At 37.9% G+C, this 17,462-nt stretch overlaps 1 protein-coding gene across 1 annotated transcript in view; it reads right to left on the bottom strand.

Annotated features, from left to right (window-relative positions):
* The window catches only part of LOC107672692 (netrin-1-like), a 73,897-nt gene that overhangs the window by 20,834 nt on the left and 35,601 nt on the right, over nucleotides 1–17,462 (bottom strand). The window contains exon 3 of the mRNA XM_016466001.1: nucleotides 9,457–9,645. Within this exon, the coding sequence (XP_016321487.1) occupies nucleotides 9,457–9,645 (189 nt within the window). The remainder of the gene's footprint in view (nucleotides 1–9,456; nucleotides 9,646–17,462) is intronic.

Genomic DNA, 17,462 nt, shown 5'->3' on the forward strand with positions numbered 1-17,462 from the left:
CTATCTGCCTGTCTGTCTGTCCGTCTGTCTGTCTGTCCGTCTGTCCAACTATCTGCCTGTCTGTCTGTCTGTCTTTCTGTCTGTCCTTCTATCTGTCTGTCTGTCTGTCTTTCTGTCTGTCCAACTATCTGCCTGTCTGTCTGTCCGTCTGTCTGTCTGTCTTTCTGTCTGTCCAATTCTGTCCATCTGTCTGTCTGTCTTTCCGTCTGTCCGTCTTTCCGTCTGTCCAACTATCTGCCTGTCTGTCTGTCCATCTGTCTGTCCATCTGTCTGTCTGTCTTTCCGTCCGTCCAACTATCTGCCTGTCTGTCTGTCCATCTGTCTGTCTGTCTTTCCGTCTGTCCAACTATCTCTCTGTCCAACTATCTGCCTGTCTGTCTGTCCATCTGTCTGTCTGTCTGTCTGTCTGTCCGTCTGTCTGTCTGTTCATCTGTCTGTCTGTCCATCTATCTGTCTGTCCATCTATCTGTCTGTCTGTCCGTCTGTCTGTCTGTTCATCTGTCCATCTATCTGTCTGTTTGTCTGTTTGTCTGTCCATCTATCTGTCTGTTTGTCTGTTCGTCTGTCTGTCTGTCTGTCTGTCTGTCTGTCTTTCTGTCTGTCCATAACTCTGTCTGTCTGTCCGTCCGTCTGTCTGTCTGTCTGCCTGTTCATCTATCTGTCTGTATGTCCATCTATCTGTCTGTCCGTCTGTCTGTCTGTCTATCTATCTCTGTCTGTCTGTCTGTCTGTCTGACTGTCTTTTCGTCCATCTGTAGGTCCCATTTATCAATGCGTCTATTTACCTGTCTGTCTGTCCATCCGTCCATCTATATTTCTGTCTACCTATTCATCTATCTGTTTGTAAGACCTATAAACCTTTTTTTATTTCTAACAAATCCAGTTCAAGCCAACATTCACTTCAACCAACATTTCATCTTCAGAGACTATTTGACGTCAGAGAACTGGTCATAGAAGACATTTCAAGAACCATTTCAGAATGCAAAGGCATGTGAAATTCAGGCTGCATAGCTTATTAGTAAATCATTTGCAATGATACAGCAACTGGCTAATAAAAGGTATCTTAGAAGGCACTCTGCATATTGTTTTCTGAATTGATGCCATACAGAGGAATTGTAGAAATCATGCTTTGAGAACAGAAAACAATTTTAATAACAGCATTTTAGCAGTTTCAATTGGATTGGTTTCACTATTTCCCCTCACTGATGATTTAGCTGATGTTAATAAATGCTACACAAAGTGGCGGGATGCTTTGAATTTCAATGCCCACTTAACATTCGGTAAAAAGCAGCTACAGTTCTGCACTTAAGCCACCCACCAACCATCCCACCGCCTGCTGAATTACGACACCACTCTTACGCCTTCACAGACGACCCTACAACTCTACAGCACATAATCTAAACCAGAGCTACTAATAATTCAGCAGTAGTAAGAAGAGATGCTGGGGAAATTAGTGTGAAGCAATGCGGCATGGACTTTAAGTTCTCATGGCTGTTGAAAACCCCTCTCCATGTTTAAAGGAACAGTTCACCCAAAAATGTAAATTCTGTCATCATTTGTTCACACTTATATCATTCCAAATATGACTTTTTCTTCAGTGGAGTGCAAAGGGAAAAAGTTTTTTGATTTTTTTCTTCCAGGCCACACATTTCTATGCAATTACAGTGATTGAGGACAAAGCCTTTAAAGCTTCAAACAGGGTGCAAAAGCACGATAATAGCAGTCCAAATGACTTGTGCACTATATTGTACATATGCAGACATAGTTATTCACTAATGTCCTTGCTGAGGGCAGTTAATCGCAGTGAGTCAGTAAAATTGAGAAATTAATTAGTCTGATTCGTGAGCAACTCATTTAGACCTGTTTTGTGAACTGAATCAAATGATTAATTGAAAAGATCAGACTCAAAAGAACAATTTGTTTACAAATCAGATAATGAGACAGTCTGCTACTTTCTTTAAAGTTGGCATTGATTGCAGTGGCGGCTCGTCGGGGGAGGCAGGGGAGGCACAGCTTCCCCATAATTTTGAGGTGAAAATGGGAGGAGGACGATTTAATGTTAATAAAATTCACAATTCATTTCAGTTCATGTCTCAGAATGTGTATTTTTTTGTTTGTAATTTCACAGTTGTAATACCATAACGTGAAAGCGCCGCTTTTCTATCGCGAATGTGCCGAATCTGCTGATGTAATTGCAACCGCTAATGATAGAGAAGGGTAGGGGGAGGCCCGGGGAGCGGTGAGCTCTCGTGCCTCCGTTGGTAAAAAAAATTAGCCAATCACCATGGAGTGTTCACTTTCAGCGCTGAGGAGTGATTGGATTTGTACCTTTTTTAAATGAACTTTTTAATTTAAATTATTGGCTTTAGCGTACTGAAAATATAGTAAACCAGCCACTTATGCTACATTTACCTTTATTTTAATTTATGGTAATTTTTGCTTTTTTTAATTACTTTTTTTATTGCAACTGCATGGAAAATAATTACATTTCAAATTCTTCTGTGTTCCACAAAATAAAGTAAGTCAGGATGCATGATTTGGGGGGAAATATGCATCATCATCATCATTATTATTATTATAATTAAATTTAAAAAGTTGTCTTCATTCCTTCATTTTCAAACATTAAACCATAGAGCTTTTGTTTTGGTGAAAAATTGCAGGGAGCTCTTAAAGCTTCACAGTTTTATTTTATAAGTGCTTCTGGAAAGATGGTCGCACATGTTGTGTTTTCTCTCCAAACTCTGCAGATGTAGATATGAGTTTGTGTGGAGCAGCATTTACTGCAAACTGAGCCGATCCGAGACACTGAAAACCTGGATCATGATCTGCTTGCATATATAAGAAAACAGTGCTGCACTTCATTCTGAAATACAGTGTATATACCCAAGGTTCTGTCATGAAACTCTAGATGGCGCAGTAGTCCAATAGGTCAAACTCAATCTGACATAATGACATCATTATCACATGGCGCAGCTGATTGGTTCTTTTTATATCAGCAGCCAATGAGCTTGCTGCTCAGCATTCAAATACTTGGCTAGTGGTTGCTGTAGCAGTTGCAGTGCGCTTCAAAAACCCTCCACCTTCCCCAGCTCCACCTCTATAGATCTGCTACGGGGTGATCATGTATGCTTTATATGGGGTTAATTCATATATGTTGTATGTGCAGCAGCAGTTTTTCTTACTCATAGCAGCATGTCTCAGTTCTAGCTCTGCTGCAGCAGCAGCAGTGTAGCAGATCTATTCTGACAAGACCAAACACATTAACATTGTCATGTACATTACCATGCTAAACCCTCAAAAATTTGTCATGATAGAAATTTATTTAATTCAATTGCAGCCTTTGCCATTTGATAATCACACTAAGCCGTACAGCGATTTCCGTTTTATTTGGATTAATCAAACAATGATATGAGGGTGAATAAATAATGAGAGAATTTTTATTTTTAGACGAGCTATTCCTCTAAGTGCAAAGGTGAGAGAAAGAAATTACATAGTTCTTGTGGGTGACATGGTGTTTACACTGTACTCAATGAGGGATGAAGTTGTTAATCTACAATATAAAACATGAGGTGTTCCAGACTGCCACTGACAATGGATCTAGTTTGGGGTCCGATTTGTCTTGGTAGGTGCTTTGTCGCCTTATTTACAAGCGATATTCCTTTCTTTTCCAAATGACCCCCTGTAGAATTTTCGACAGCGCTGAACACTGTTGGCACAATGTTGCATTTCCTGTCCAAAACAAGCACAATGAGATGGTTGGCTGACATGAACAATAAATACGGCAGTCCGCTAGATGACTTCACAATGTTGAGGAGTTTGTCACCTGAGACGAGTGAAGCAATCATCTTGACAAAGGTGACTGGAACTCCTCAGCATTTCCCGAACAAGCTTTGACTTTACCGGCCATTTACTGTATGTTAATTACAAGAGGCTATTTTTTTTTAAACTAGCATGCTTGTATCCCTCGCATCTGGCCTCCGAGCATCCCATATATAGCCTGAGTAAATGTTTTGGCTGGCAGAGGAAAGCTGTTGAAACCCTCCCCTGAATCAGATGCATTCCTCATGTGATAATACACAGCAATGTCAATGAAACTTGGGCAGTGTTTGCCATCCATCACATCTGTGCTTTGGAACCCGCCAGTCCGCAAAAAATTAAGCTACCCCAGTGATTGGGTTAGCGGCCTCTCATATCAATTATGCTGCAGTTTGTTGAAGCTTTCAGTCCGTCAAATTCGGGGTCTGCGAGAGTCAGATGAGAATAGAAGTTATCTTGGCTTGAAGGTGGGAAATATGCAATACCACAGAATATTTTGTGAGTGAATGGACTATGGGAACACAGGGGAATGGCATTGTGAAATTCATCTGTGAACCAACAGTGGATAAAATCCATGCGTTTAAAACTTTAGAGCCGTCTCAGTATGTATTATTTCAGATGGCTGTAAAAGACATAACGTAATGTTTCATGTTTTATAAGAAAAGTTTTATATGCATTTACATGCACTTCTTTCAGCTGTATGCTCATCTTTAAGAAATGTTTCTCACTTCATGTCCACAATCAGGCTCTGTTACAAAACATAGTAAGGTGCAAGTTGGATAAGTGACTGATTTGGAACGTTCTACTAGTGAAGTGCATGGGAGATTTGATTCACAATTGATTCAAACAGATTTTGCAACAATAGAATTAGCAATAGTTTTCCTAGTCTAATTTCACTCTAAGCACAGACATACTTAAGTTTACACTTTGCAATTCTGACTTTTTCTTCTGATTTTACATCTTGTCATTTGGACTTTTTGAAGGTTATATCACAATTCAGTTTTTTTTTCTGCCACGGAATAAAAAATAAAATGGTAATTGCAACCTTTTATCTCATAATTCTATTTTTTCTTGCAGTTGCAAGTTTATATCTCATAATTCAGACATTCCTTCTCAGAACACTGAGTTTATATTGCAATTCTGAGTTTATATATCTCACAATTTGGATTTTTTTCACAAAATTACGAGTTTATATGTCTTAATTCTGAGTTTATGTCTCACAATTCTGACTTTTTTTCTCACAATTGCGAGATATAAACTCTGAATTGAAAGGGGGAAAAAGCCAGAACTGTGAGATAAAAACCAATTACCTTTTTATTTTTTATCCAGCAGTGGAACCAAGGTTCCATTTATTCATCTTGGACGAATCTGTTCACTAAGCAATATGGGATTGCTCTGTTTGCAATGAATATGCAGTGCTGCCTTAGAATGTTTTCCCTTTGGAAACAGCCTTCACATCAGGAGTGTGCCTTATGGTCTTTAAAATGCTGCCTACATAGTTAGCTCACAAAGTTTTTGAACAAAATGATTTATAGTAATAAATTACATAATTTACTATTTTTTAAATTACTGACTTAATAATTGTTCTCAGTTGGTTTACCCAATTCGCTTGTCCAGTAAATATAAAATATCTTGTTCAAGTTAATTATTACATATGGATTCTTGGTAACACTGTAGGGACCAAATCTCACTATTAACAATTTGCTTATTAGCATGCCTATTATTAACATATTGGCTGTTTATTAGTACTTATAAAGCATTTATTTAAATTTATTGAATGGCTTTAGAACATAATAGTAAACAAGCCATTTATGATACATTTACATTTATTAGAATTTATGGTGATTTTTGCATCTTTTTTTTAATACCTTTTTTATTGCAACTGCATGGAAAATAATTACATTTCAAATTCTTCTGTGTTCCACAAAATAAAGTAAGTCAGGATGCATGATTTGGGGGGAAATATGCATCATCATCATCATTATTATTATTATAATTAAATTTAAAAAGTTGTCTTCATTCCTTCATTTTCAAACATTAAACCATAGAGCTTTTGTTTTGGTGAAAAATTGCAGGGAGCTCTTAAAGCTTCACAGTTTTATTTTATAAGTGCTTCTGGAAAGATGGTCGCACATGTTGTGTTTTCTCTCCAAACTCTGCAGATGTAGATATGAGTTTGTGTGGAGCAGCATTTACTGCAAACTGAGCCGATCCGAGACACTGAAAACCTGGATCATGATCTGCTTGCATATATAAGAAAACAGTGCTGCACTTCATTCTGAAATACAGTGTATATACCCAAGGTTCTGTCATGAAACTCTAGATGGCGCAGTAGTCCAATAGGTCAAACTCAATCTGACATAATGACATCATTATCACATGGCGCAGCTGATTGGTTCTTTTTATATCAGCAGCCAATGAGCTTGCTGCTCAGCATTCAAATACTTGGCTAGTGGTTGCTGTAGCAGTTGCAGTGCGCTTCAAAAACCCTCCACCTTCCCCAGCTCCACCTCTATAGATCTGCTACGGGGTGATCATGTATGCTTTATATGGGGTTAATTCATATATGTTGTATGTGCAGCAGCAGTTTTTCTTACTCATAGCAGCATGTCTCAGTTCTAGCTCTGCTGCAGCAGCAGCAGTGTAGCAGATCTATTCTGACAAGACCAAACACATTAACATTGTCATGTACATTACCATGCTAAACCCTCAAAAATTTGTCATGATAGAAATTTATTTAATTCAATTGCAGCCTTTGCCATTTGATAATCACACTAAGCCGTACAGCGATTTCCGTTTTATTTGGATTAATCAAACAATGATATGAGGGTGAATAAATAATGAGAGAATTTTTATTTTTAGACGAGCTATTCCTCTAAGTGCAAAGGTGAGAGAAAGAAATTACATAGTTCTTGTGGGTGACATGGTGTTTACACTGTACTCAATGAGGGATGAAGTTGTTAATCTACAATATAAAACATGAGGTGTTCCAGACTGCCACTGACAATGGATCTAGTTTGGGGTCCGATTTGTCTTGGTAGGTGCTTTGTCGCCTTATTTACAAGCGATATTCCTTTCTTTTCCAAATGACCCCCTGTAGAATTTTCGACAGCGCTGAACACTGTTGGCACAATGTTGCATTTCCTGTCCAAAACAAGCACAATGAGATGGTTGGCTGACATGAACAATAAATACGGCAGTCCGCTAGATGACTTCACAATGTTGAGGAGTTTGTCACCTGAGACGAGTGAAGCAATCATCTTGACAAAGGTGACTGGAACTCCTCAGCATTTCCCGAACAAGCTTTGACTTTACCGGCCATTTACTGTATGTTAATTACAAGAGGCTATTTTTTTTTAAACTAGCATGCTTGTATCCCTCGCATCTGGCCTCCGAGCATCCCATATATAGCCTGAGTAAATGTTTTGGCTGGCAGAGGAAAGCTGTTGAAACCCTCCCCTGAATCAGATGCATTCCTCATGTGATAATACACAGCAATGTCAATGAAACTTGGGCAGTGTTTGCCATCCATCACATCTGCGCTTTGGAACACGACAGTCCGCAAAAAAAAAAAAGCTGCCCCAGTGATTGGGTTAGCAGCCTCTCATATCAATTATGCTGCGGTTTGTTGAAGCTTTCAGTCCGTCAAAACTCTGGGTCTGCGAGAGTCAGATGAGAATACAAGTTATCTTGGCTTGAAGGTGGGAAATATGCAATAGCACAGAATGTTTTGTGAGTGAATGGACTATGGGAACACGGGGGAATGACATTGTAAAATTCATCTGTGAACCAACAGTGGATAAAATCCATGCGTTTAAAACTTTAGAGCCGTCTCAGTATGTATTATTTCAGATGGCTGTAAAAGACATAACGTAATGTTTCATGTTTTATAAGAAAAGTTTTATATGCATTTACATGCACTTCTTTCAGCTGTATGCTCATCTTTAAGAAATGTTTCTCACTTCATGTCCACAATCAGGCTCTGTTACAAAACATAGTAAGGTGCAAGTTGGATAAGTGACTGATTTGGAACGTTCTACTAGTGAAGTGCATGGGAGATTTGATTCACAATTGATTCAAACAGATTTTGCAACAATAGAATTAGCAATAGTTTTCCTAGTCTAATTTCACTCTAAGCACAGACATACTTAAGTTTACACTTTGCAATTCTGACTTTTTCTTCTGATTTTACATCTTGTCATTTGGACTTTTTGAAGGTTATATCACAATTCAGTTTTTTTTTCTGCCACGGAATAAAAAATAAAATGGTAATTGCAACCTTTTATCTCATAATTCTATTTTTTCTTGCAGTTGCAAGTTTATATCTCATAATTCAGACATTCCTTCTCAGAACACTGAGTTTATATTGCAATTCTGAGTTTATATATCTCACAATTTGGATTTTTTTCACAAAATTACGAGTTTATATGTCTTAATTCTGAGTTTATGTCTCACAATTCTGACTTTTTTTCTCACAATTGCGAGATATAAACTCTGAATTGAAAGGGGTAAAAAGCCAGAATTGTGAGATAAAAACCAATTACCTTTTTATTTTTTATCCAGCAGTGGAACCAAGGTTCCATTTATTCATCTTGGACGAATATGTTCACTAAGCAATATGGGATTGCTCTGTTTGCAATGAATATGCAGTGCTGCCTTAGAATGTTTTCCCTTTGGAAACAGCCTTCACATCAGGAGTGTGCCTTATGGTCTTTAAAATGCTGCCTACATAGTTAGCTCACAAAGTTTTTGAACAAAATGATTTATAGTAATAAATTACATAATTTACTATTTTTTTAATTACTGACTTAATAATTGTTCTCAGTTGGTTTACCCAATTCGCTTGTCCAGTAAATATAAAATATCTTGTTCAAGTTAATTATTACATATGGATTCTTGGTAACACTGTAGGGACCAAATCTCACTATTAACAATTTGCTTATTAGCATGCCTATTATTAACATATTGGCTGTTTATTAGTACTTATAAAGCACATACATTGGTGTGAAAAAGTGTTGGCCCCCTTCCTGATTTCTTGATTTTTTGCATGTTTGTCACAATTTAATGTTTCAGATCATCAAACATCACACCACTGTATTCTGCAGGACCATATTCTACATTCCCAATTCTACCCAATACCTCAACTTAACAACTACCTTACTAACTATTATTAAGCAGCAAATTAGGAGTTTATTGAGGCAAAAGTCGTAGTTAATGTTTTGTTACTAGCGAGAATTGGACCTTAAAATAAAGTGTGACTGGATTCTTAATAAGAAAAACTCTTATTAAACTTTGTCTGTCAGGAAGAAAACATCCTGCAAAACAATTTAAGCAAAGCTAATATTTACAGTTAAATGCAGATAAGCTTTTAACATCACCACACAACCAATAAGTAGTAGTGATGATAAAAACAACAGTGTAAATAAAGTCAGAAAACAGCACAGCAACAGTCCCATAGTTACCACATAATTTATTCATGCTGAACACTAAAACCCTCAATCTGCAGCACTGGAATATTCTTTTAAGTTATTTTAAGCTAGTTGGGACAACATTTTGGGGAATATTGTTGATCTAACATGTATTTTTATCTGCAGTAGTTGTAAAGTACTTGACATTTTTCCAGTGTACATGGTTGCTTACCTTTGCAGGCGCGTCTGTGTGAGATGGCCTTGGTCATGTCTCTGTAGTAGCCCTCTTTACAGTAGTGGCAGTGCCGTCCAGCTGTGTTGTGTCTGCAGTTGAGACAGACTCCTCCACTCCTGCGGCCCGATAGCTTGTATAGCTCCATGTTGAAGCGGCAGCGGCGGGCATGTAAGTTACAGTGACAGGCTTTGGGAGAGATGGACATAGGGAAGAAAAAATTAGAAAGCTGCGTGTTTGTAATAAATCCATCTATAGGACGTTTTTAACTTAAAACCATTGCTTCCAGCTAAAAAAATGAGTCCTCTATCCATAATATTGCTTTCTTCAGTGAAAAAGTCATCTTGTTTGAATAAGGAGAGAAATATGTACAGAGCGAGCACTGTTTACAAGCCAAAGCACTGCCTTAATGATGGATGTGTTTCTTACAAACATTCAGTTTTTGGCTTTGGGGGAGGGGGGCGGGGGGGTTTGGCAAGATGTTAACTGATGGACTGGAGTGGTGTGGATTACTTGTGGGTTATTGTGATGTTTTTATCAGCTGTTTGAACTCTCATTCTGACGGCACCCATTCACTGCAGAGGATCCATTGGTGAGCAAGTCATGCAATGATACATTTCTCCAAACCTGTTCTGATGAAGAAACGAATCAGCTATATCCTGATGGCCTGAGGGTGAGTACATTTTCAGCAGATTTGCATTTTTGGGTGAACTATTCCTTTAATTGACAGGAAATTGTCCTAGTAAAGGGCAAACGACTAAGAGATCACATTCACACATTTTTACAGATGCTTATCTGTAAAATACCCATGACGCACATATTCACCCTCACAGAGTATCATATATTTTAGTGAACAACCATACAATTGCTTTATTGCCGCAGTATTCTTTGGGGCAGGTCACTCCTGGCAATGTACAATCTACATCTGATGTGATGTGAACTGATTTAGGTGGTGTTTTCTGTCCCCTGGTGATCATAGAAGACCCTTAACACAGTGGGAGAGAGGAGAGGCCAGAATCATCGAGACGTTTGACTAGTATCCTGAGAGAGCTTTATTATTTTAATGGCATCACTGGATCTCTGGGCTTCCATCCATTTACAGCATTTCATTAAGAGACAACAGCTTCATAAAACGACTCGCTCCAGATCCTGTGCTCTCACACACACCTGCGCATGGCCTTGACCTCTGACCTCTCCTGGTCCAATCATCTATCTATCTATCTATCTATCTATCTATCTATCTATCTTCCATAGTTTATCTATCTATAGTTCCATCCATCCATCTGTCTATCCATTTATCCATCCATCATATTTTTCATTCTGATGTTTGTTAAATCGATCATTCTATCTATCTATGGCAACTCCATCCCTGATATACAACTATAAAATAACCATAACAACCTGTAATAACCATAAAAGAGAACAAACCAAAAAAGAGAAACAGTATTCCTACTTCTACACAGATACTGCTGCCACATTCACACCCACTGAGGAGTCTAGATGTTAGTGACTAAATAGAGACATGGACTGTCACTCACACATACACAGGAAAGAAGTGTTAAGCAGCTGTCATGTTTTATTCCGCAGACACCTAGAACATTTCAACCACTCAGCACAGTGATGATAACACACCAGGCCTTGACTATCTCTCCCTCTTTTACACACTATCTTCCATGATACTTCTGATAGCGACACAATTTTCACTTTTTAGAAGCAACAATGGGCCCTATCATATCATACACCCGGCGCAATGCGGCGCAAGTGTTTTTGCTAGTTTCAGCCCGATGCAGTTCTCATTTTCACGTCCTGCGCCATGTTGTTTAAATAGTGCGCACGAGCAGCTCCGTTTCATCTCTGGAGAGCGTTCTGTCTTTGCGCTTGCAAATTCCGCCATGTAAATACCAAATCCGCCATGGCATGAGCGCAACTGCCTCTTAAAGGGAATGGGAGATGACACTCTGATTGGTTTATTGCACGTTACGCCCAAAAAACACCCATTACTAGAGCGCGTTAGTAATATGCGCCTATAGGCAGGTGCACAACACGCTTACACTTTGCTTATTACACACACAGGGACGCGCAGCAGCACACAAATATTTTTAAAAATGAAAAATTACATTCCGCCATGTAAATAGTGAATCCACCATGGCGCAAGCGCAACTGGCTTTTAAAGGGAATGGGAGATGACACTCTGATTGGTTTACTGCACGTTATGCTAAAAAAACACCCATTACTCATTAAGAGAACAGGGACAACCCATTTAGACCATGTGCCTGGGCGCGCCGACCGTTTTCCCGTCGTTAAACTAGCAAAAGTGGATTCGGACACGCCCTGAGTGCACCTGCGCCATGCGCTTTAGACCATGCGCTTAGATCGTTAAAATAGGGCCCATTGTGTTCATACTTAGTCAAATCAGTTTTGAGTTAAGGCCTATAAGTTTAAGTGATAAAGTATACAAGTACAGTTATCTTTTTCAGTGTAAAAACACAAAACAAATATTGCAACACAGTAGAATTGAAATTAATTGCTCTCTTTGCATCAGCTCTAGGCCACTTTCTCCTTCTTTCCCCAGTCCTCTGAAAAGAATGAGCATGTTTTTCCATTATATTATCCTAATTCATTATGATTTTATTTGTGCCGCAATTCTGTCCTCTCACTCAGCAGCTCCGTATTTGTGTAATGTTTGTCAAAACATTCCATGCACATTAAATGCTTTTGCTTTTACTCTGCTCTCTTCTGATAGTATCACAATATCATTACAAATGTCAGTTAATCAGACTTTGTGATGATGATTTATTATTGGTTGCCTAAATTAGTTGGGAATGGAAAAAAGGCTTGTAAATTTGGTATTCATCCAGCTCATTGTGGAAAGCACAGCAAGCTACTTTTTGCATGTGAAAGACATCCAGCCAAGCATGGTTCCATTATTTACAACAGAGACCAGCTCCTCTCACTACAGAAGCCTTGCAGGGTTTTTGGGTGAGTGACTGGTAATCCTCAGAGAACTGAAAATCTGAAGCAAAAGGTGTAGAAATGGGGCGAATTATCAGGCTAAACTGAGATGGTATAAACATGGTTAAATTAACTGAATCCTGCCATTAACGTCACCACTGAGTGCTTCCAAATGGTGCATGTGGACCAAAGAGGGCGGATAAATCTGTAAAAAAAGACGGACTATCAGTGCTTGCACATACTTTTAACAGGTGTCCAGAATATGTGCACACACACACACACACATATATCTAATCATATACATATACATAACAGTATACAGACTGCTTTTAGAGCTTGAACTACTGGTCATTTCCACAGCATGTTTTTTTCCCCATATGATGGAAAGTAACAAAGCTTCCAGGAGAGTGACTGTACAATAATAAATCATAGTTATCTATCTGCAATACTTCTGATGGCCTTATATAAATGTAAGCTCATAGGAAAAGAAGACTCACTTGTAATCTAAGTGAAGTGACTAATATGGTCATTGATATGATAAATTGTCATGTGTGAGTTGAGAATAAATATTTAAGTGGAAAGGAGTGGACGTACAGTATGTGCTGTGCTTCAGTCTCTTGCTTTTGTCATTCTGTCAGGAATAATAGTCAACAGAACAGTATAAAAACATAATTTGAGTCGCTACCAGCTATTTGAGTAGCTTTTGGGCTTTGTTTTTCCAGTAACAAGCTAGTTTTTTTCCAATGAGTGGTGGTCAAACACTACATTGCTTTTGTTTTTTTAATGTCTTGAGGCGAGAATAATAAAAGGTTCGCCTCAACAGTCCTCTCTCCTTTTCTCTCATATGTAGTGCTGGAAAGTTTGAATCATTATAGTCAATCGATTCACCTGAACAAATTTTCCTCTCACAGTTTGTGCTGGACTGTCTGATTCATTCTAGTGAATCAGTTAAACAATCCTCTTTCTTGCATAGGCAGCACTGAAAAGTCAGATTCATATTAGTGAATTAGTTCATTTTTTAATATTAATATAATTGCATTATATAGAATAATTTCACACACACACACACACACAGTTTTACATTTGTTCATGCTAATTGGGCCTTTTAAGGAGTTGTGAATCTTGGGACATCTCAAATACTCAATGCAAATAAATGATTTGACTCCAAGGGACTGTAAAATTGTATAATTATCCAATCAGTAATGGCCAGGTCTCCATTTCTTTTATGAATAAATATCGCTAGTACACTGTGCCAATGATAACAATATGTAATGGATAATAATACATAATAGCCAGAATATCTCTGGCCATTTCTCCTGTTTAGAGAGCTGGAATGGGCCCAGGTTATTCCATAAGGAATCCGGCTGGTACCGTTACTACGCTCCTCGCTCAGAGGGAAGCGGTCCAGCTTTTCTATCATTTTAGTGAATCAGTTCATTCAGATGGTTCATGCACTGAAAATCAATGAAGTAAAAAATGATTCATGATTCAAAACCCTGTAACATGTTTGATGTTTTTTTAGATGTAACTTATGGTGTATTTGTTGCATTTAGTATAAATTTGCCTGTTCAACTTAAGTACTGTTACCCTAATTGAGTTAATTCATTCAAAACCAATATCTAAAAATCATCTCTGATTAAACTGTGAAATACGAAATTGGTTTCTTATGTTGTTGATTTATAAAAAAAAAATATTGATTCCGTAAGGAACCCTTTTTCTAGAAAAGAATGAAAAAGTTAAAACCATTTTGAGTTAAATTATTTCATGTTAATAGTACTGCATTATAGGTTCAGAGATCACCGTTATCCTCTCACAACCGAAACGCTCTATTTAAACCAGGTTTGCTTCTTCTCATTTTTTAAAATCTTTCCTCTCCCGCGTGGCCATCTGGAAAGGCCTGTGTTCGCCCGAGAGTGCTGTGATGTAATGACGGGTGACTTAAGGGGGCGTTTCCGTTATGGGCCCTGCTCTGTAATCGTTTGCCAGCACCAATTAGCGGGGCAATCGGACCTCCCTGCTTTTATGTTTGTGTAACTGCTTGCCACTGTTGCCTAGTGAAAGTGATATACAACGTCTCAACAAATACGATAAGACCAAATAAAACCACAGCATGCGCTTAACTAGCAAAAGACAGCAAAGAGCTTATTCTTCCACTAACTGGCTGTGAAATTGCTACTGCATTCATCACAAATCATAACGTGCACATTTAAGGGCAGAAGTTCTTGTGACTTCTGAAATGGCATCATCATTAAACCTGTTGAAATATTATTGGATTACAGGATTATAAGCGCGCTGTTAACCAGCTTACTACTTCATTTAATGTGATGTTTAATGATGTGAAAAGAATATATATATATATATATATATTAAGGAGTTGTGAATCTTGGGACATCTCAAATACTCAATGCAAATAAATGATTTGACTCCAAGGGACTGTAAAATTGTATAATTATCCAATCAGTAATGGCCAGGTCTCCATTTCTTTTATGAATAAATATCGCTAGTACACTGTGCCAATGATAACAATATGTAATGGATAATAATACATAATAGCCAGAATATCTCTGGCCATTTCTCCTGTTTAGAGAGCTGGAATGGGCCCAGGTTATTCCATAAGGAATCCGGCTGGTACCGTTACTACGCTCCTCGCTCAGAGGGAAGCGGTCCAGCTTTTCTCAGAAACGTAACTTGTTTCTCATGGCCTGTGTATCTTCATGTCACACTCTATTGACTCCTCGTAGAACCCCTGCGCTATGTTATTAAACTTCCAGGAGGCTTTCTGAATCAAAATGGCAGTGAGTATATGAGTCCTTACAGTAACCGTGATTTGTCTGCTTGGGCGGGCAGCACTGGAAAACATTGGCCCATAAAAATGTCCAATTAAATCACTGGCTGACACATTAGTCGTGCTAATATTTCAGGGTTTCTGAGCAATTTATGAAAATAAACAAAATAGGTGGGATGTCAGCGTGTTCTGTTAGGAGTGTAATATTTCCTTTTGGAATATAATCGCAGCAGAAATGTGCCAGGATGAAACTCATCACACCTCGCTGACTTATTGCATCAGCCAATCATTGCGCGGCTTGTTAGTCATTTGATTTATCTCCGAGCTTTGCCTGCTTGTTTTCCTAAATGCAACACACCCATTGAGTAATTGGTGATTAATTTGCAGCGCTTTAATTTTCTTTACATGTACAGTGTTAAGAGTGTGAGAGCAGCTGTAAATCTCAGAGAACCTGCCAACAGAGATGCAGCAAGACCAGCCTTAGGACTCTTCAGATGCTTTTCCAATTCAAATGAAAACATCCTGTCACATTAAAAAACTTACATCAAAGAATATGAAAATTTAGCTGGATCCATAACCGAGATGCAATGTCTCTAATTGGACTTCTTCTGGTGTTCCTGCAGCTTAACTAGTATAGCATGACTCTAGCTATGCCAAGGTCACAATTAAATCACTGGCTGACACATTAGTCGTGCTAATATTTCAGGTCTTCTGAGCAATTTATGAAAATAAACAAAATAGGTGGGATGTCAGCGTGTTCTGTTAGGAGTGTATGTTTCCTTTTGGAATATAATCGCAGCAGAAATGTGCCAGGATGAAACTCATCACACCTCGCTGACTTATTGCATCAGCCAATCATTGCGCGGCTTGTTAGTCATTTGATTTATCTCCGAGCTTTGCCTGCTTGTTTTCCTAAATGCAACACACCCATTGAGTAATTGGTGATTAATTTGCAGCGCTTTAATTTTCTTTACATGTACAGTGTTAAGAGTGTGAGAGCAGCTGTAAATCTCAGAGAACCTGCCAACAGAGATGCAGCAAGACCAGCCTTAGGACTCTTCAGATGCTTTTCCAATTCAAATGAAAACATCCTGTCACATTAAAAAACTTACATCAAAGAATATGAAAATTTAGCTGGATCCATAACCGAGATGCAATGTCTCTAATTGGACTTCTACTGGTGTTCCTGCAGCTTAACTAGTATAGCATGACTCTAGCTATGCCAAGGTCAAAGGGTTGATTCCCAGGGAGTGCATGTACTGTAGTTGTGCACTGTTCAAAATTTAATTAAGAGTGTAAAAAAGGTAGCAAAAAGAACTGTAAGATGATTGTGACTGTAATAATTCAAAAATATGCATTTTTACATTTTTATTTTCAAGTTTATATGCCTTAGATGTGTTAAATTCCTTTGAATTACAATTCAATGAATTCTTCTTCCTTTTCATTTCAATTTATTGCACAGAATTTTTTTCAGATGCTTTTCCAATTCAAATGAAAACATCCTGTCACATTAAAAATCTTACATCAAAGAATATGAAAATTTAGCTGGATCCATAACCGAGATGCAATGTCTCTAATTGGACTTCTTCTGGTGTTCCTGCAGCTTAACTAGTATAGCATGACTCTAGCTATGCCAAGGTCAAAGGGTTGATTCCCAGGGAGTGCATGTACTGTAGTTGTGCACTGTTCAAAATTTAATTAAGAGTGTAAAAAAGGTAGCAAAAAGAATTGTAAGATGATTGTGACTGTAATAATTCAAAAATATGCATTTTTACATTTTTATTTTCAAGTTTATATGCCTTAGATGTGTTAAATTCCTTTGAATTACAATTCAATGAATTCTTCTTCCTTTTCATTTCAATTTATTGCACAGAATTTTTTTGGTACTGAGAAAACAAACAGCATGCACACTTTGAATAAAAGTGTCTGTAATTTTATTCGTTTGGCAGATGCTTGAGATGATTTACATAAAGTTTATGAACTATATTCTACCTGTATTTACTGTATATCTATGATAAAACAAACTTGGGCACATTAGTTTACATTTCTGCCACATCGAAAAGTCACACATTTGTAGCATAAAATTCCTGCTTCTTTACAACATTTGATTGATTAAAACATTTTAGCACCTTGCATATTTCATATTTGTGTAAAATTGCATTTGTTTCATTGCCAAGGGTCTATTACATCCCATAGGCAAATATGAAATATATTGTTATTTGAAGGAAAGAATAAATAAAACCTTCTAGAAATCCAAACAATTTCATAT

The sequence above is a fragment of the Sinocyclocheilus anshuiensis genome, unplaced genomic scaffold, assembly GCF_001515605.1.
Source record: "Sinocyclocheilus anshuiensis isolate Anshui unplaced genomic scaffold, SAMN03320099.WGS_v1.1 scaffold504, whole genome shotgun sequence".
NCBI classification, from domain to species: Eukaryota; Metazoa; Chordata; class Actinopteri; order Cypriniformes; family Cyprinidae; genus Sinocyclocheilus; species Sinocyclocheilus anshuiensis.